At 33.8% G+C, this 20,250-nt stretch overlaps 1 protein-coding gene across 1 annotated transcript in view; it reads left to right on the top strand.

Annotated features, from left to right (window-relative positions):
• Nucleotides 1–3,657: 3,657 nt before the first annotated feature.
• The window catches only part of phf20l1 (PHD finger protein 20 like 1), a 68,359-nt gene continuing 51,766 nt past the window's right edge, over nucleotides 3,658–20,250 (top strand). Inside the window, exons 1-6 of the mRNA XM_039737578.1 lie at nucleotides 3,658–3,768; nucleotides 4,942–5,064; nucleotides 9,470–9,641; nucleotides 15,623–15,707; nucleotides 16,366–16,454; nucleotides 18,724–18,919. Of these exons, the coding sequence (XP_039593512.1) occupies nucleotides 4,982–5,064; nucleotides 9,470–9,641; nucleotides 15,623–15,707; nucleotides 16,366–16,454; nucleotides 18,724–18,919 (625 nt within the window). The 5' untranslated portion in view covers nucleotides 3,658–3,768; nucleotides 4,942–4,981. The remainder of the gene's footprint in view (nucleotides 3,769–4,941; nucleotides 5,065–9,469; nucleotides 9,642–15,622; nucleotides 15,708–16,365; nucleotides 16,455–18,723; nucleotides 18,920–20,250) is intronic.

Raw genomic sequence — 20,250 nt, 5'->3', positions numbered from 1 at the left:
TCATCATTTGACCATGCTGCAATGTAAAAGTATTTTAGACTAAAAAAATGTATAAATAAAAATTGAAATCATCAAAATGGAAAATCAAAAATGTTGACCAAAAGTTAAACAATAAATAAAATTTCAAAAGTACAAAATGTGGAAAGAAATCTAAAAAGTACAAATGTTAACTTAATGAACAGAACCTTCTGATACTTGGACAGCATCACCCATGTAGTATTTCTGATTAACATTTATTTTTTCTTTGGGTAGATGTTTGTGCCTGTTAGCAGTGAACTGAAATTTCTGTACTCTTTCAGGAGATCTGACAGCTTCAGTGTATGTTTGCTTTTCTGCCCTCTTTAGTCAGACCTGTCAAAGCTCACTTGCTGCTCTGTGGTGTTGACCTTGTATAGACTGTTAGGGTCTGTCATACCTTAACAAGCCTGGTCTTGCAACTTTGCCAAAAAAGAGTTCCTCCCAAATTACAAGAATGGAGCTTTCTCTCTTATTAAGGTCTCTGTTGGAATTGCCTCTTTCTCACTTCTACTCTGACAGTGTGTTATTCAGGCAAACGTCTCACCAGCCTTTTTCTTATTATATTATGAGGGAATGTGGTAAACAAAAAATATTGTATATCATTGCAACACATCCTTTGCTTACAAATGAACAAAAAGAGATAGAAAAGTCTTATTGATTCAAAAGATGAAAAATGATCAATGAAGCATCACTGTGGTAGACAAAGAAAAAGAAAGCCATTTATGAAAAATATACTGCATATATGGTTTTTCTTCTGAATTAACTGTCGAGTCCATTTTTAGCTTTGAATTAGGTGACTGTGTTGGAAATTGCTATTTACGTATTTAATAACCAATAAATTATTAACTGTGACTAGTTGTACTATGCTTTTCTATTTTATTTCTAAATGTGTTTTGATAGTAGTATGTGGTAAAAACTCACAGAGCATTGACAGAGAATTATGGGACCTGCATAGACATTAAGGAAGAGATGAACTCTGTGGTATTATTAAATAACTCATTTGAATATATTGTTTACTGTAAATTAAGGGAATATAATGTTAAGAATTTTAAGATTCTGCTATAGTATTGTAACTGTGTGTATTGTGGAAATCTTGTCATTGAAAACTGCATTATTTGTGCTTGCAATGTCTTAAAAGAGGAAGTTTCTTCCAACACCTTCATGACTGATGCAGACACTTCCTATATGTAGTACTGTTCAGTAATTTGATTATTAAAGCAGCAACAAAAACCCAGCAATGTCCAGGGTGATTCCTGCTTTGCATGCAGTGCTCCTGGGATAGGATCTGTGCCTCTGCAATTGGCCAAAGTGGGTCTGAAAATGTAGGAATGTAAGACCTACTTCAGATTGTTTAGTAACCCATAATGTGTAGTGTGGATGGAATAACTGGAAGAAGATATTGTATGAGGGGAAAATTAAGCAAAACGTTAAAGGTCAGGTTTTCAAGACAGTATTAAGACCAGCAATGCTGTATGGAGCTGAGACATGGGCAGTAAAGGCAGTGCAGGAGAAGAAGTTGGATTTGGCAGAAATGAGAATGTTGAGATGGATGTGTGGAGTTAAAAAAATGACAGATTAAGAAATGAACCGATCCAGGGCCTTCTTAGCGTCATAATAGGTCTTGGGCAAAGTAATGCGCTAAGGCCCCTTTTGTGATAGCAAAATAGAAAAAGGAATCAGAAACTTTGTGGGCCCCTATGCTACTGTGGCCCCCGGCCAGTGCCCATTGTGCCCATACATTAAGACCGCCCTGGAGTCGTTTGGACAATGTTGATCAAGCACATTGAGCTCACATAGAAGTGGAAAAGGTGAAGAGGAAGAAGAAGATTTATGATTGTGTGATGTTGCATTTTTAACATAAATGCAAATGAACTTCACAAACTGTTTTTCTGCAGGTTATATCCAATGTATGCCTGTCTTTGGAGAAAAGGCTGCAGACTACAGCATCTGAAGCCAAGGATCTCACAAATAATTTTTTGACATCTCTAACCAAATAGGAAAGAGGATGATGACGTTAAAAAGTAGTCAATACCATTATGTTTAAAATCACTATTAATTCATTCTAAACATATATTATAAACAGATACATGTGAAAGACTATGCCATAATTCGCAACCTGAAAAGTGATGGTGAATTGTAATTAATGATTAGTGCACTGTACAAATATAATCAATTAGATAATTTAAAAAGAAATTTCCCCATGATAATCTACTTATATTGGTAATTCTGTTTATTATAAATTACACACATTGTATCTCATTAACAGACTACTGTTTATTACTGTACTACATGAGCCTAATTTATTAAGCAACTCCATGCATATATTGTTGCAAACTCAACTGTATTTTTATTACAACAAATATTCTGATATTTAACACCATGAATGCAATCAAGTGGTGGGTTGCACGTTTATTAGCACATTCAAGTAAGAATTTCACTGTACTCTGTGCAAGGGTGTCACAAGTAATTTAATGAAAGGAATTATTAAGAAGAAGATTTGATGGCACAAGTCAGGTACAGTCAACATGGGTTTAGACGAGAGGCATTGTGTTTTACTAATGTGCTGGAATTTTATGAGAATGCAACAAAAACATGAGATCAGAGTGGTGCATATGATATTACTTATCTTGATTTTCAGAAAGCATTTGATATGCTGCCACATAAGCAGTTTGGGTATCAAACTAAAAGAAGTGGGAGGTCAGGGTGTAGTGTGTAGATAGGTACATAAATGGCTAAACCACAGGAAAGTACAGAGTGGTGGTGTGAAAAAGTTTATACAAACTGGGTGATGATAAGAGTGGTGTTCCTCAGGAACACTCAGGTCATTGCTAAGGCCCCTACTGCATTTAATATTTTTATAAAAGATTTCGATTATAATATAAATAACAAGCTGGTTAAGTTTGCAGGTGACATCAAGATAGGTGGATTGACAGATAATCTGGAGTCCAATGAATCAGTGCAGAAACACTTGGCCAGCAAAAAAAAGGTTTGGCAGATTTGTGGCAGATTAAATTTAATATAAATAAATGTAGGGTATTATGTGTAGGAACTAGAAATGTTTGATTTCAATACACAATGGGAGGTCAAAAAATTAACACACTTTAGGAGAAGGACCTAGGAGTCACAGTGGACTCTTCGCCATCATCTTCAAGGCTGTAACGTTAAACACCCCGACACTCCTAATTATGTTTATGTTAAATCAAACAAAGCACGCAATCGTTTTTAAATGTTAGGAAACATGAAAACAAAAGACTTTGCAAGCATCGTGTAATAATCAAATCGGTATACATTACTGTTTACTGTATGCTGTTTATTCTATAAAGAAAGACGGTTCTGCAGTGAACTGCTTGTGCAGCCGCCTGGAATTGTGGTACTTGTAGTTTTATACATTTTGTAACTAGAACTGTTAAACAATAAATACCCATCAATCTATTTTTTTAACTCGCTTATCCAGTTCAGGATCGAGAGGGAACAATAAAAAATGCCTTTTAAATAGACAAACAAACAAATAAATAGTTATATATATGCTAACCACTTCAGTAACAGTGGCAACAATATCAGCCTGATCTGCCCGGTTGTCCCTTGTCACGTGTTATAAATGTCTGCTTCCTGGCTGGCTTCACGTTGTGTAGGAAACGTACGTGCTGACGCTAATGTGTTTGGGTTATAGAGAGGGTTAAAGTATCAGACTGCCGAAGAATGGAGAAAAGGCTGAGTTTTTACTAAGAGTTTATGTTTGTAGATTTAAAGGTAAACAACGGCTTCCACACCAGCGATACCCAAATTTTATTATTAACAGTAAAGTAAATATATGTACTTTGAAGTAAACGCAATAAATCACTTTGAGTTCATAAAAAGCAGTCGGTTGCAAGAATGCTTAGGCCCAAGATGGAAAGAATTAAAATGTTAAAACATTATGTTTTGCATGCATATATTCATGTACTTTCATGTACCAGCATTTTATTTCTAACGAACTTTGCGCAAAATGTCAGCTGTCATGCTAGAATAATTGTTGTAGCAACCATTGGCTATCTGCCGCTGCTTTGTGAAGCTCAGATTGTTTTATTATGTGTAGACGAATGTCTATTCAATTCAAAATAATATCCGAACTTTGCTATTTGGGTTTCTGTGTATAGGGGGACAAACAAAACAGCCTTGTTTTTCTGAAAGTCGGTCATTTCAGTGTCTATTGTTATTGAGATGCAATTGTGCAGTCCTTGTACAGGAAAACACTTGAACAGTTATGGTGTCCAAAAAAGTTCCAAGTAACTAGCAAATGAGAATCTTCTACTTTTTTTTTTACATTTGACTTTCATACACTTTTAAATAACTGAGTGGAGCTGAATATAGTACTTAACTGGGCAGTATATAGTTTATATATTTCGGTACAGTATATGCAGATTGATTGATCCATATACTAATGTTAATTACACATTTAAATAACTCTGTAATTCGTTTTTGTGAACATTTTACAATGTATCAGTTTTAAAGTGAAAAGGTCATTGCCATTAAACAGTTTTTAAGTTAAGTTTAATTACATGTACATTTTTATAGCTGTAGTGAATTTGGACAAAATGAATCCTCAGTTAATTGGAGCAGTGTTTCTGATGTCAAGAGTGTTTTGTACTGTAACGTTTTCATTGATTGGAGAATTATTATTTAACAAGTGTCTGGTTGCATTTGAGGCATCTCATTGAAGTTTGGTTGCTACCCTGTGCCCATTGTTTTAGGAGTAGGATTCAGCTACTTATGGCCAACCCTGTAAAACATAAATATGGGATATGCATGGAGAAATTATACATACTGTGCTGATACAATAAGCCCATTTTCTTTTTGATATTTCCTGTTAAATGTAAAACTTGTTAAACTGTATTTTTTTGGTCATATGTGCTTTCCTCTAAAGTTAATTTTACTCTTTTAAAGGGGGGGGAAGAACTTCTATGAAGGCTGGAAAAGGGTAAAGATGAGCAAGAAACCCCCTAACCGTCCAGGTATCATATTTGAAGTTGGAGCCCGTATTGAAGCCCAAGACTACCTACAGAAATGGTACTGAAATCTCTATTTTTGTTTTATTTTTTTTTCTTATATGAAGATGGTTTACTTTTTGGTTCTAAATTTTCTTTAATCCAACCCGAGAAAACCTCAGAGTTGGTCCTTGTTCTTTTTTGATTAGTTCTGAGTATTATTTATTATCTTTAGTTATAGTTTGATAGCTCTTGATATGCCCTCAAAAGATTGGCTTCAAATGTGTAAGTAAACCATGAAAAGGAGTTTGGTTCTCTGTTATGCATTGAGTTAGTTCTTGTGCTTTCAAATGAGAATGGTTGGTTTTTCACCCCAGGCTTTATTCATTAATAACCCTAGTTGTATGTGTGTTTTTGTTTTTAATTCCTAAAACAAAATATATTTGTAAGGCCATGTGTGTTATATGAAAATACAATGAATTCTCAGTAGGATTTATCAAGAAACAAATGCAACAAAAGTATTGGGTAACTTACTTCCTTTATAAGACTGTAGAGCAAGTAGAGAAAAATGATGCAAACAACAATATTCATTATTTTTAGTATGCATACAGTCTTATTTTACTATTAAAAGGAAGCATTCAATTTAAAGACCACTCACTGTTGGTTAATTAAATAAAATATTTATTGTGTTATTGCAATACTTTGACATTTTCAAAACTGTTTATCACCAATGACTATAGTTCCATTATTACATTTAATTAATGTTTATAGCTGATTATTTATCAAGCATTTTAATTTTGGGTTCTGGTGATATGTCAGTTAACTGGGCGATTTCTAAAAAAAACGGCACATTAATGGCTGTAGGGATGTCACAGGAACTTATATTTCAGGAACAATTCAATACCAAGAAACCAAAAATATAACAGTATCAGCTTTCTTACATTGTTGGTAGCACAGAGTGAAATCGGAACCACACTGATGAGTGATTGCAAGTGGACATAGTGCTTCAGGCACAATAATATGTGAGAAAACCATCAGTAGATACTACACATGAAAATGCCTCACAGTGCTACAGCATCATATTAACAAAAAACCCAGCAGAAATCTTGTCTGAAGGTGCTTTGTGTTCGCAGCAGTTGAATTTCAGCACATGATTGCAGGAATCGTGCTATAATTTTTTTAAAAAAAAAAAAAAGCAAAACATTTTTTCATTATTGCCACTTTTATCCCATTATGGATGTATGAGTTGTAATTGTTTCACTTATACGTGGAGAGAGAAGTCCATTTTTAATATGATGCCCTACAACAGGGGTGCCCGCACTTATTCGGCTTGCGAGCTACTTTTAAAATGACCAGGTCAAAATGACCTACCTACATTAAAAATGCTATTTATCTCTCTATCTCTCTCTCTCTCTCCTTATATATAACTTGATACTATCCACATGTATGATGTTCGCGTCAATACCTCGACTCAATACAAATGCAGACGCAGTATTGCATGATTGGCTAAGAATGTTCGAATGCTACAGTGACACCGCTGGATGGCCGAGTATAGTAAGTCGATGTTGGTTCGAGCAGATAACAGTAAGTTCGGTTGGTTTTTGGAACGTTGGTTTGGTGGGGCGTACATTCCAGGACTAACATCGTCGACTGACTTAAACCTTTCGACAGCACCGGAACCGTAAGTAATTTAGAACGTATCGCTATTTGCTTGGTACGTCGAAATCTATCTTTGGGCAGTTCGGTTTTGGCATCCGTCCTTCTGACATCTATTGGCAAACTGAGTAATGATGGCTGGGTATTAACAACGGTCATTGTTTAAATTTTAGCTGACATCAAATCTAAAATGAGTGAAGATTGCAACGCAGCCAGAAGAGCAGCGGCCCTGGAAAGGATGCGTAGGAAACGAAGTCACAGGACTGATGAGGACACCGAACCTTTCGATAATCCAGTGTATATGGATTGCGATTCTATAGAAACGGTCGTTGAACCAAATGTCAACATTGTGGTTGACGTTAATCAACCATGCACCAGTCGGGGATTGGCAGGACATGATCCGCCACGCCAACATAATTATTACTCCGACTCTGATTAGAGTCGTAAAATACGGTTTGTTTTGAAAATTTGTTTGCCGGAAAAAAATCAAATGAGGTGCATCGAAGAGCCGAGTTCACGTATCGCAGCAGTTTAAACAGGAAGCTCTTCATTACATCAGCCAAAAAGGTCTATTTTAAGCACAAATCAGTGCTATTATAACAAAATAATTTCAAGGACTTAAAAAAACAAATAATTCTTTGCAGAAAAAGTATGGATTTCACAAACGTAGAATTTGTATCCCGAGTCGCTAGAGTATGTGTATGTGTGTGTGTATATATATATATATATATATATATATACACACACACACTGAGTATCAGAGGTGGGTAGTAACAAGTTACATTTACTCTGTTACATTTACTTGAGTAACTTTTTAAAAAAATTGTAATTCTAAGACTAGTTCTGCTGCACCATACTTTTTACTTTTACTTGAGTAAAATTTGCGAAGACGAAGCGCTGCTCTTACTCCACTACATTGGGCAACACTCGAATCGTTACTTTTTTTCAATTAGATAAAGTCCGACTGACAGTTTTCAATCTGCTCTGTGTAGCGTGTGCTGTCAAGTTGCACACACGCCTTCCATTGCGTCTACAGCTCTGACGCGAAGTTTTGGATGTTCCCCATATCAAGGCGCTGCAGGTTTGAGAACAGATGTTGCATTTTTTGTTTGAAAGCATTAACTGAGCTAATCATATTCACCATGGTTTTCTCTTTTCCTTGCTGCTGTAAATTAAGCTCATTCAACATGTTGGTCAGATCGGAAAAAAAATGCCAAGTCTAGCGGCCATTGATCGTTATTAAGTTGCTTATATTCTGCATGTTTAATGACAAGGAGAAACTCCTTTTTCTCTGGCTGGGGTCTTGAAATCTCAGCAGGAATTTCTCCCTAGCCATCTGCCTTAACGAAGGCATCTTTTATCGTCTCTCCATCTTGGAAGGACTTCTTATGCTTAATGATCGAGTGACTCGCCCAGAACGATGCTTCAGTGTGCCTGCTTTTGCTTTTGAATTCAGCCGAGTGAAAAATGACGGCTGTCTGATTAACTGCGATTTTAGTTCCCTCTCCTTTCTCTTTCTCAGATCGCTTTTTGGAAGGAAGTCAGTTTCATAGTTTTTATGAACAGTTTGAAAGTGCCTTTCCACATTTTCCTTCTTTGGAATAGCAATGATAGATTGACAGATCAGACTAACCACTTCGATTGTGACATTGTGAAAGAAAAAAAATCCTCCTCCAATTCCACATCCAGCCCATAAACAACAATTTTTTTTAAATCCCTTCTTTAGTCGATATAAATTGGAAGGCTAACTAGATCACTTAGATAGCTTAATTGACTACAAGTAATATCCGTTCATTAATTTTCTAACTGTGGATTTGTACACATGCTTCGCCATAACAAAGTCCAATCACTCATTTAAGATGCTCTGAAAACAGAACAACAAATGTAGTTTTTATTAGAGTTCTTGAATAATGGATTAATATAAAACTGATAAGACTGATTTTACATAGTCTCAAAAGTTTGGACAGATGTAAAAAGGAAGGACAGGTTTGGGCCGTTAAAACCCTAGGTGTTTGTGACATTTGAAATTGTAATACTTTTGACTCATCCATTAAATATTACTCTTTGGTAAGTTCTTTACCAGCTAATGATACAAGTATAAATCTTGTAATAGCAAACGTGCTGAAATTCCCCCAAGATTATATCATTTCCTCAATTTGCTGTTACACTGGAGAAATCCATGTGTCTTTTCAGTTACAAATTAAATTCAAGTCTCGAATTGTAATTTGATATTTATGAATGCCAATACTAGTTTACTAAATGATAGGTGGGCAAAAACTTGATTGATATACCACTATTTTAAAGCTGCTGTTTCTAGTAGTATTTTGATATTTTGAAATAAAAGCCGGTGAAAGGATTTTGTTTTTGCGGTGGCATCAAATAGGCATCGAGTTGTAATTTGAAAAACTTTCTTAGTGTATTGCATTGTACAGATGGTGATATTGTTGTCTATGCATACGGGCACAGTAAACAGGAATCATTTGTCAGTGTTTAAAAGAAGTTTTTTTTGTTGTTTCTTGGAACAATAATCTGAAGTTCAAACCTCAGTTTTCAGTCTGGTTTAGATTTTTGTTTTGTAGAATGGTCATTCAAGCCTGTAAATATAAAGTAATACCACCACAGATTTAAAGCTAAGTTTTTCAGCAGGTTAAAGTTTTTCACTTTTTAAATTAGGTTTAATAAGTTTTTTTCACCTATTCCCTCCCATTTTCCTTTTATTACAGAAAACATTTGTTTCTTATTTTTAGCAAAAATATTTTGTTACTTTTTTTTATAGTGATAATGAAAGCAAGAATTTGTTTCTTAATAACAAGGTATCATTTTCCTAATAGGTATCCATCTCGTATTGAAAAAATCGATTATGATGAGGGGAAAATGCTAGTTCATTTTGATCGGTGGAGCCATCGATATGACGAGTGGATTTTCTGGGATAGTAATCGTTTGCGTCCTTTTGAGAGACCAGCTTTGAGGAAAGAAGGACTTAAGGAAGATGAGGATTATGCTGTTGAGTATTTTTTTCTTCAGCTTATGATTTGTTTTTATCAAAGTTTTATCTGTAAAATATTAAAATCCCTTTTTTATGCTTCTTTTTGCATAATGCCAAATTTGAAATAAGAACCGCTCCTATGATAATTTATTCAAGCTATTGTACAAAACTCAGGTCGTTTGATGCTTCTGATGCAGTAAATTTTTCAAAGTTATTTTACTTTCATTTTAATGTTGTCTCAAATTTTTTTTCTTTTATCCGTTAATTTTATTTTTTTTTCTTCTCCTTACTACTTCATATCTGATATTTATAAATTCACATATTCCGTGTTTTGAATGCTTTTAAACTAGAAAGATAGATTTCTAAATTAGTTAGACTCCTGGCAATTTTTGATAGATAGAACTTTATTTGTCTGCAGGAGGAAATTTGGCAATTCATAATTTGTTAATCCACATATTACATGCATCCAGTTGTCAAAATCATTGCTACCTTTTGTAATAATTAAATTAATTTTGATGGTGTTTTTCATGTAACTTTTAAATAGCCATTCACATGCTTGAACATGTAAAGTAACAATATTATCATCACTGATCTTTTACTTTGTAAAAATTGGACAAAATGAGCTATCCATGTATTTTAGAATTAAAATCACTGCCAAAAATATAAAACATAATAGCCGCAATTGAATTTTATAGACCATGTATATCATTCTTGTTTTTAAAGTTCACAGTGATAACAGAAATCTGCAAACAAAGGAATTGTACTGAGCTTCTTAGGACATGATCGTAAGAGAGGAAAAATAACCCTATATTTCATTGTTGGTTGGTGAAATGTATTGCAAAACCCACCCATACAACTTCCAGAAATATATAGAATGACCTGTAAAATATGTAAAAAAATAATTTCAGGCTCACAATATACAGGACATTAACCCTGCTTTATATAGCAGGAGGCCTAGGAGAATTCCACTACAGAAACAGACAGAAAAAAAAACCAGACTGAATAATGTACATAAATATATAACAGCCGTACTGCATGAATATGTAAAAGTAAATCATGCCTTTTACGGGTTGATTGTCATCTGCCGCTTTATAGTTAAGAGCTGTTTTGGTGTGTAATTGAGGCTGTATTTGCTCACTATTGTAAGGGGTTTTCAGTTGTTTGTAATGATAATCTAGACAAAGTATAAAAGCCTTGCCTTTAGTTACAAAAAAAAAAAAAGTGGATGAGAAGTGGATTTTATAACATTATAGTAAAACAAATAACATATTACTCCATGCTGAGAGAGATTAGCCTGTAGGTATCTTTTAATTCTTAGTAAGAAACTGCCCATGCAATGGAGATGTAACCGTATTTTGTCTAAGCCATGTGAGAGAATGATTGGCCAGAAGGGAAGGAATATAGTGCTGATTATATAGGATATACAGTATGTGTTTAAGTAAACGTACGGACACCTGAAGAGTGGAAGTACTGGCTGCAGAACTAACCTTCAGTATTCTCCAGAATGGACCAGTGTTTTGAGAATAGAACAATTCACTCAGAACAGTAAACCGTGAAGACATGATGGACTGAGTTGTTGGAGAAATACGTATGCTTAATGTATCTGTTTCATCAATTGTGTTAATTTCTTATGCCAGTTCAATTCATGAACATTTTTTTAGAAAATGTTATTTATTTTAACTAGTGGCTTAATATAATTAATTATCTGTGCTTTGCGATTTCTGCTGAAAGGAGGGGGTTGGCTGTGTCTTGTTTAGTTATTGGATTGGTTGCCCTGGATATAAAAAGATCACAGGACACTGTCCTGTTGGCTGTAATTCAAAATCTACTCTGGTATGGAAGCAGTATCATTATGAATAACATTAGATCTCTTCATAAACAAATGTTTTTTAGACTGTTTTAAAAAAAATAAAGAACTGTTTGGAAATTCAAATCAGTTCTTTGTCTCCACAAGACAAAATGAATTAATTGTAGAAAGTTACACATTCCCTTACAGTTAAAGATAAAGGCAATGGCAGTTTCATAAATTATGTAGGTTGACATGTTTCCTCTTAGGCCTGGACAATAATTAGGTAACTGTCTAATTATAATAGTAATTAAAATTATCAGTATTTCAGTTTATTCAATAATTAAGTGGTGAGACATTTTTTAAAAGTATCTCTGGTCTAAAAGGCTCAATGGGTATGATATATATCATGAATTATCATAAATTAACCCACTTCTGCCAGTTTTGTATAGGTTTCATGCATCCCGCTTCAAACAATTCAGCCCTACCTGCAGGACCAAAATTATTGTCTCCTTCTGTGAAATATTAATTTGGGTCCTGCAAAACCTGTAAAATTTCACTTAGAATACAAGCCTCTAAGTGTTAATCAAGTGTTGCATAAATTCAGTAAAATGCTTTGTCAGAAACACTTGTATGGTCAAATAACGTGACCAATAAGATCCATACTTTTATTTTTTGTTATACCAGGGGACTCTGCCCTTTGCTTACTTCACTTGCCCACCCTCAGGTTTGGTTAACCAGATACACAATTTTAACAGATTGTTATTTTCATGGGAATTGTAACATATGCATGATTTTCACTTTTACTTTAAAACTTTAGTAAAGATAATATTTGGAATTAACTTTTCCTCATGATCGCATTGAATTTTGATTCTGTGTTTGGACAGCGCAACGTATAACTGCCTATGAATGAATATCGTTTCTTTCTCTCTAATAAATAAAATGACTTTTTCGAATTTTTGTCCATGCTGTCTCTTCTTCTCTTAGTCGTTGACATGTCATCTAGAACGTATAAAATTATTGTCCTGATAAAATTCATAAGAGTTGAGAGCGCAGGAAGTGTTTCTGCCAAAAGTATTTACACGACTGAGAGGTTAAATAACCATGGTCTTGTTTGAAAATAGTTTTAATTAGGGTGTGACTTGAAAGTATCTCATGTTAAAAGTCTCCGTCTCATGGGACTTCATACCGTGCCAACATTTTTGGAATTTAATTCTCGCTGGAAACAGGAGTTGGACAACCTACAAATCTCCAAGTTAAAGTTTAAATCCGAACAATATATTCAGTCTCTTTTGCTGTTCCATTATTTCACCGAGTAATAATTTCCATTTGTTTGCGCTAATACGATCTTTCCTATCCTTTTTTTTTGAGACTTTCGGATTTTCGTACTTCCAGTATCTCTAACCTGCTCTGCATGTGTACCACGCCAACATTTTTTAATTCTTTATGACAATCTACTTTGTCATTTATTTCTGGTCCTGGGCGTGGACTCATCTCGCGGGACGTATATGTGTCTCTCCGAGAAAATCACATCTCGTCTCCTTCCAAGATTTTGTTTATAATAGAGAAATGTTTAAGACACTTGTCACTGAAAATGTTAGCCTGTTCTTTTATAGCAGTGCATAAATGATGTAGCATGCTCATAAATTCTTGCATGCTAAAATGCAAGCATGTATTGGAGCAACTCGGTGGCAGCTGGTTTTCTTCTCTTATCAGTGATCATTAAAAATGAACACCATATGACCAGTGTTTTCATTTTTTTTATTTATTTTTGAACTGTTTCAATGTTTGGGACACTTATTAGCTTGCCATAGGTAACATACACAGATTGCAAAGAATTAAGTCAGATTCCATTAGAAATCTCATCTCTTCTCCAGTCCACAGGTGCATGTGCATAAAGCCAGAACTAGCTGATAGGTTGTGCAAATGCTGGCATTGCCAAATAAGTGAAGGGTTAATGCATCATATTGGGTTATATTAGTTACCTAGCTTGCAGCAGAAATGAAGGTTTTGTGATATGGCATATCGGGTAATTGGCAGAAAAGCTAATCCACATTTTGGTATGGAGGCCAGCCATAATGTGATAGTGTGAAAAAGCCATAGAATATGATTTTCATGCTACTTTATAGCTGTGCTTCACCGCACTGCATTCGAGCTGTTTAGAGGAAATGTTATGTAAAATGCTGCAAAAGACAAATATGTGTCTTGACTTCAATACACTTTTGTATTGAATTTTGTTTGCTCGTTTTTGTTTGTTTACTTACAATTTACTTAACTTGGTTGAGTCTTCTAATTCTTTGTGCCCCTCTTTGGAATTTGTATTTTAATTTGAAAATTCTCTTTCTGTTGTAAAGTGCATACATGATTCTTTGCTTATACTACAGTAATTACTGTTATCGTTCACAATATGTGTATTCCATCCTGATAATTTATTTTGGCTAAATCCCCCATCCTAGTAGTAGTTCAGCAAAGCATTCTTTTCCAAAGTTATTCATTTGGCCAGACAGTGCCTGTCTATCCCTGCCTTTAGCTCCCCTTCACATAATGTTCTTAGCACTGATTGGAGCATCCCAGAGATGGTTGACAGATTAGTACTTCTAGCCAAAGATTTGTAAAAGGAAAAATAAAGTTGTTGCTTACTATATACAGTAAGGCTAATATGTTATAACTTTTATTATTTACACTCAATTGAACTAACTCTCTCTTATTCCTGGTGAGTTAAAGGTGCTGCTTTGAAATATGTTAAATGCCTTGTTATATGTTTGCATTCATACAGCTCTTGCTTATTGTAGAAGTTGTCAAAAGGTCTTCAAAATTTAGATTTTTATTTACTCTTTTATACTCACTAATGTTTAATTCTGATAAAATATTATTTAGCTCTATATAGTATACCATAATTAGTCTTTTTGGTTTCTTCTGGGTTCATAACACAATTCAAACTTAAGATTGATTCTTAGGAAATCATAATTATTTTTAAGTATCATATGATATGGAGAAATATGTGTTGATAACATTTTTGGCTGTATCGTTCAGAGCTAGTGATATAGCAGATATTCAATGTGTGCAGGGTGTCATGCAATCTTAAGATTATGATAGTGCTTGGGAGAGCAACATCCATTCCAGTGTTTTTAAAAAGAATCTCTGTGAAAGGTGTTGGGTTGTTCAGCATGACAGTAATTGTAAGCATAAATTCAAAATCATTTAAAACTGTTATAGAGTAGCAATGAGCCCTGATGTAAATTATATTACAACTGAGTACTAGTTCATTTCTCCGGGCTTTTCTTTTTTATTTTCCCAGATAAAATGGTTTAAATTTTTCTTTAACATTTTATATATATCAACACATATATACATGACGCGTGTAAAAAATGGGAGAAACTTGGTTCTTTTTAGGTTTTGAAAAATTGTTAATGGAATAACCGTGTAGTTTTTTGTGAGTAAAGCTAAAATACTGAGTCACATAACCAAGCATTGTGATTGTCTTGAAAAATTATTACTTATTTACTGTCGTGCATGCAGCAAATAAGTACCATGTCCAAAATCCACCATTTCAGCCTTATTTGATCACATTTTGTATTAACTATGCAATAGACATTGCCTAAATTAATTTTTCTGAATAGGCATAATTAGGGTTGACTATTTAATATGTCCCTCATACTTAAGAGTAGCCAAAGTGAACAATGTTTAAACAATTATGTAATAGTTTATTTTGTCATGCTTTTTTGCCTTGTGCATTTTTTAAAGTATTTGGTCATAAATAGTTTAGGTATTACTTACAAACCAGCTATTATCTATAAATGTTTTATTAAATAAGCTGGTAGCAATATTACATCTTTCACAAAAAATTAAGAGTCTTGAAACATGTTAATGCCATGTTTTAATTGGTTAAATGGATATATAAAAATAAGCATTACCAAATACTAATCTTGGAATATATTTTTTGTTATGATCTTAAAGATGTACCTACTCAATGTTTATGTATTGGGATATTTTTATTCTAATTGTATAGATGCATAAGATGAATGCAATACTGAGTACATTATGTATTGCTATAGTAGCTTGACTTTCTGTTTTTAATACATTATGTAGTGTAAGTCAAAGTGGATGGCATGATTGTCTTAATATGCTGTGGAATACGGTTATTTTTGTTTCACCATCATTGTGCAGTTTACTTTGATTTCTTAAGATTTATTTTTATTAATTTTAACATAGGATTTGAGATATGGAGAAGAAGTGTTGGCTCGATGGACAGACTGTCGATACTACCCTGCAAAAATAGAGTCAGTTAACAGAGAAGGTATATGAGTTGGGAACCAATGCATTATTTTCATTACCTATGTGGTATAATTTATTTCTTGGGCACTCTTTTAGTCAGTATGTTTTTATTATGTAGAGGAGAAGAATTATTTCCTTTTTTAGCAGTATAATTAATGCACAGTTATTATTCTAGTAATGTGCTATATTTCAAATTATTGTTTCAATTTATTGTTTGAGATATTTTCTAATTCTAGACTTCTGCTTTGCCACACTTAATCAAGTAAAATGAAAGTAGCCTCTGCCTCTTCACTTAAGGCTAGACTTTACATTAAATAATTGCAGCGAAAAGGGTGCATCAGTAACTGCTGCCTGAACTCCTGAACTACCTAAAGGTTTTCTTGTATTAAAGATGGTTGATTAGTTAAAAACACATCCAATGTTGAAACTAGTTAATCACCCAACCATCCTGACATTTGTGGACTTTTTTATCAATAGAAGGGTTGAGAGAAGTACCTGATGAAAAGTTAAAATTTGATTAAGTTGCATATTAAAGTTGATAGCTGCTTCAGATCATGATGGAGAATAGGTCTGGAGTTTTGGCAGGTTTTAGATATCATCTGTTTAAAGGAATGTGTCTAAATAAAATGGTATTACTTCATTATTAAGCTATGTTTAATACTTAATGTCCTATTTTTCAGGTACTTACACAGTACAGTTTTATGATGGTGTTATTCGATGTGTGAAAAGAATGCATATCAAATCAATGCCAGAAGATGCCAAAGGACAGGTAGAATAAATTATTAAAAAAAAAACACTTGTGAATGAGTTATTATTTAACATACTTATAACACATATGTTGCATGCTGTCTCATTGCATTAGTAAGATCTGTGTTTATCTTTTATAGATAATTAGTCTTTTATATGTAGTTTTTTTTTTGATTCCTCAGTTCATTATTTGAATAATATTTACTCCAACATGTTTGTAAGTTGAAGCAGTTCTTCTCTTGTTCTAAATTCATAAATGATTTTCACTGCTAGCACCAATTATAAGTCATGGGTTTAATGGTTATCCTGTTGCAGCAATCATCCCATTTAATAACTGTGTAATACACGTTATCCAGTTACCTATATTACATAGTTAATTATTGATACAAAAATCTCTGACGGCATCCATGCATGTTTTTCTAAGCACACATTTTCTAGTACAGGACTTGCAAAGTGGTTTATTTAACACATGTAGCATCACAGCTATATAAATGAAATGTAATATTATTATCATTATTATTATATACCAGTTCAGCATAGGTCACACTTATATACACTGATTAATTCCAGGCTAATTTTGAGTTACTGTCTTTTATTCATATGTGTGGTAGAAAAATGCAGAAGATCCCTGTACATGGGAAGAATCTGTGATGTCCCTACAAATAAAGACTGCACTGATGATTGTGGGTCTCTGAACTTTTAGGAAAACTGATAGCCACTGTATCTTCCTTGCATAGTCTTTTAAACACAAAGGCAGTTTTCCCTTTGTTGAGCATTTATTTTGAATGTGTGACGTGAAGTGTGATATTTTTCTGTTTTGTATGCTAATTTTGATATCTGATTTATTTTAAAACATGCAAACAGTTTTCTTTTTTTTTCTGAAGATATTCTCCAGATTAGTTAAAGGCTTGTAAAAGTTACACGTTTATCTGATCTAGCAGTTAAACATGAGAAAGTAGGTGTCTAACTGGCTGATAACTAGATACTAGAGGTTCTAATTTATCTTGGCACAGGTAAACATTTATGATGTCTGATGCTATGTGGAGTTGCATGTCAAAGTAATAATAAAAATGCTGTCCTTGGCTTTTTGTCTGTTGTTCTCACTATCCTTTTGCCCATTCTGGAGTCGATTTCCCTCTTGCAGTTGCGTCCGTGGGGATTGGCTACAATCCTATGCATCTTAAACTTCTTATTAACTAGGGGACAAAGCCCCCGCTCGCTACACTCACCCACCAATCCCTTCGGGGCGCACTTTACACCAGCTTTGTGCCTCTGCCGCTCTTGTTGTGTGAACGTGGTCCTAATGCACGATAAGAAGATATGCACAGATCAGCTGCTGCTTCTGCTGCCGAGCTGTGTGTTCTGCTTGTTCAGTTGCGCATCGATCATTTAAAAGCCTGTACAGCAGCTGTCCTTTTGTCTCGCTGCTTTGTCTTGTGGGACGTTAAAGTGTCATCCGAGAAGATCATGTCTAGACCCAAGGTTTTTTTTTTTTATTATAGAGAGATATTTAAAACTGTTGTCACAGGAACATCAAGCTGCTTGGAGATGGTGTTATAGCCTTTGCCCTTAGTATGCTTGTCTGTAATTTTCTTTCTAATCTCCTAATACAACTCGCTTCTTTGCTTTCCCTGGTCCATGTTCAGTGTGCGACACATGATGATACCAAACAGCATGTTTTCTCCATTTAAATTGGCTGTATGGCTGATTGTATGATTGGAGACGTGTGATACTAATTAATGAAAACAGCTTGGTTGAAAAGTTACTGTAGGCCAAGTATGAAAAATGCAGGGTGTTACAGTCAAAAGTCAAGTGAGTGTGTAACAGAAAATGTATAAGAGCAGCTGTTTTTGAAGTATTAATGAAATTAAATAAAATGAATGTTGGCTCTCTGAGAAAATGTTTTAATTATGCAGTATTTACTTTATGAAAGTAAATTATTCAAGAGCTAAATTAACAATTTAACATTTAATATTAAGCCATAATGATAATTATACATTTTTTAATGTAATTGTTTTAAGAAACTGACTTCAAGATTAATTTTTGGTAGCCAAATATTTTCAGATTTTGAAAATTTTAATGTTGTAACTAATAATAAAAGTAAAAAAATCAGAATGTTTAATGCCACACAGTTTATATTGTACAATGTTTTCTTGTGTTTTTTGTCCTAAGTTAATTTTTTTACAGTGTTAGATTTATTCTACTTGTGTAACTTTTTACTGTTTCTGAGCTTTTTATACTTCTACATTTATGAACATATACCATCTTTTTTCATTTCATTATATGGACAGGATTGGATCGCACTTGTTAAAGCTGCAACAGCTGCTGCAAAAAACAGGGGACCCTGTAAACCTCGTACAAGTGCTAATAGTAATAAAGGCAAGGATGACAGAAAATGGGAAAAAGTTTCATCCAAAAAAGATGATGCTAGTTGCCCTGATGAGGTGCAGGAAGAACGAGAAGAACCAGCAAATCCTGAATGGCCAAGTAAATCTGTTATTTATTTTATGTACATGGATTGAACATAATACCGGTAGTTTTAACCCTTTGAAATATTGTATTGTATTTGTTACAGGTACAAATGTTTAGGTGTCTAATACAAATGTAGCTTGTACTACTGTCAATTATTTATATATGCATGTATGTATTTTTTCTTTCCATTACGAAGATTTTGCTGTTCAATTAACAGCATACTTTTAATACTTTTCAGCTTAAGAAAATCAGAATAATTTCTTAACTGTATGTGATTAAGTATTGTTTTTGAATCTGCTGTTAGAAGCCTCAGTTTGTGCATATACTTGTATATTTTTGTTCGCGTGTTCTCTTTATTTAATGTAATATTTTTTTGGGCCATTTTCCCTCAGAAGAGAACAAGTAACCTAGCAAAAAGTGATCAGGGACAAAGTCCGTTATGGCGTATACTACAGTTGAACTAATTTTACTCAGTTTGATTTTGTTAATCAAATATTAGTGTAAACAAGCAAAAGAATCAAGGTCATTTTCAACCGTTGTGCATGTAATTCTTAATTAAGAATACAAAAACATACTTCCTATTAAAGCTTTAACCTCAAAGTGTTTTCATATTTTAAGTACATGTTTGCATATGTTATTTTGCTAGTTGGGTTATTGACAGGATAAATTACTTATTTCATGTTGCATGGTTTAGTATATGAAGTTTTCTTGTATTTAGTTAAAAATGTGAAAATGTAACGCTTGAAGTTTGGCTTGTCAGCATTTTGCTGATTATAACATTTAGCAAAATTCTTGAATTATTATTCAAGTCAAATTCCATTAGAACAAAATGTTTGAGACTGAAAAAACAATGTGTTATAATTGTGATTTCGTTATAATGCAATTTGCACATAGTGCTGTCTTTTAGCATCTACAGTTTACTGTGAAATGCAAAATTCGATGGCAACATCTTTTTTCTTTTTGCCAGCATCAATGGCAACAAGAAGTTCCAAATTTTTGTATAAAGTAAATTGCTGCTGTTGGTGCTGATCCAAACCTGTATAGACTCCTAGGGTTTGTTCTCTTCATTGTCCATAGTGCAGCAGTTAATAATACACCGGGATAAGGGTCCCCCTTGGTCTCTGGAGCATATTCCCCTTTAGTTACAAATAATGGCACCCATTGTTGTACATAACATGGATTATCCAGAGTGATCTCTGCTTAATTTACATAACACTGTTTAGCAGAGTTCCTATATCACAATTTCTGGATCAAGGTCAGTAGAATCTTTTTTGCATTAATTCTATAGGAAATGGGCCAGAACCAAAAGAAAAACAATCATTTAAACAGTTTGTTCTAATGGAATT

Source organism: Polypterus senegalus, chromosome 15 (genome assembly GCF_016835505.1).
Source record: "Polypterus senegalus isolate Bchr_013 chromosome 15, ASM1683550v1, whole genome shotgun sequence".
Classification (NCBI taxonomy): Eukaryota; Metazoa; Chordata; class Cladistia; order Polypteriformes; family Polypteridae; genus Polypterus; species Polypterus senegalus.
The sequence above is the reverse complement of the archived record's forward strand: the minus strand, read 5'-3'. Positions and strand labels throughout refer to the sequence as shown.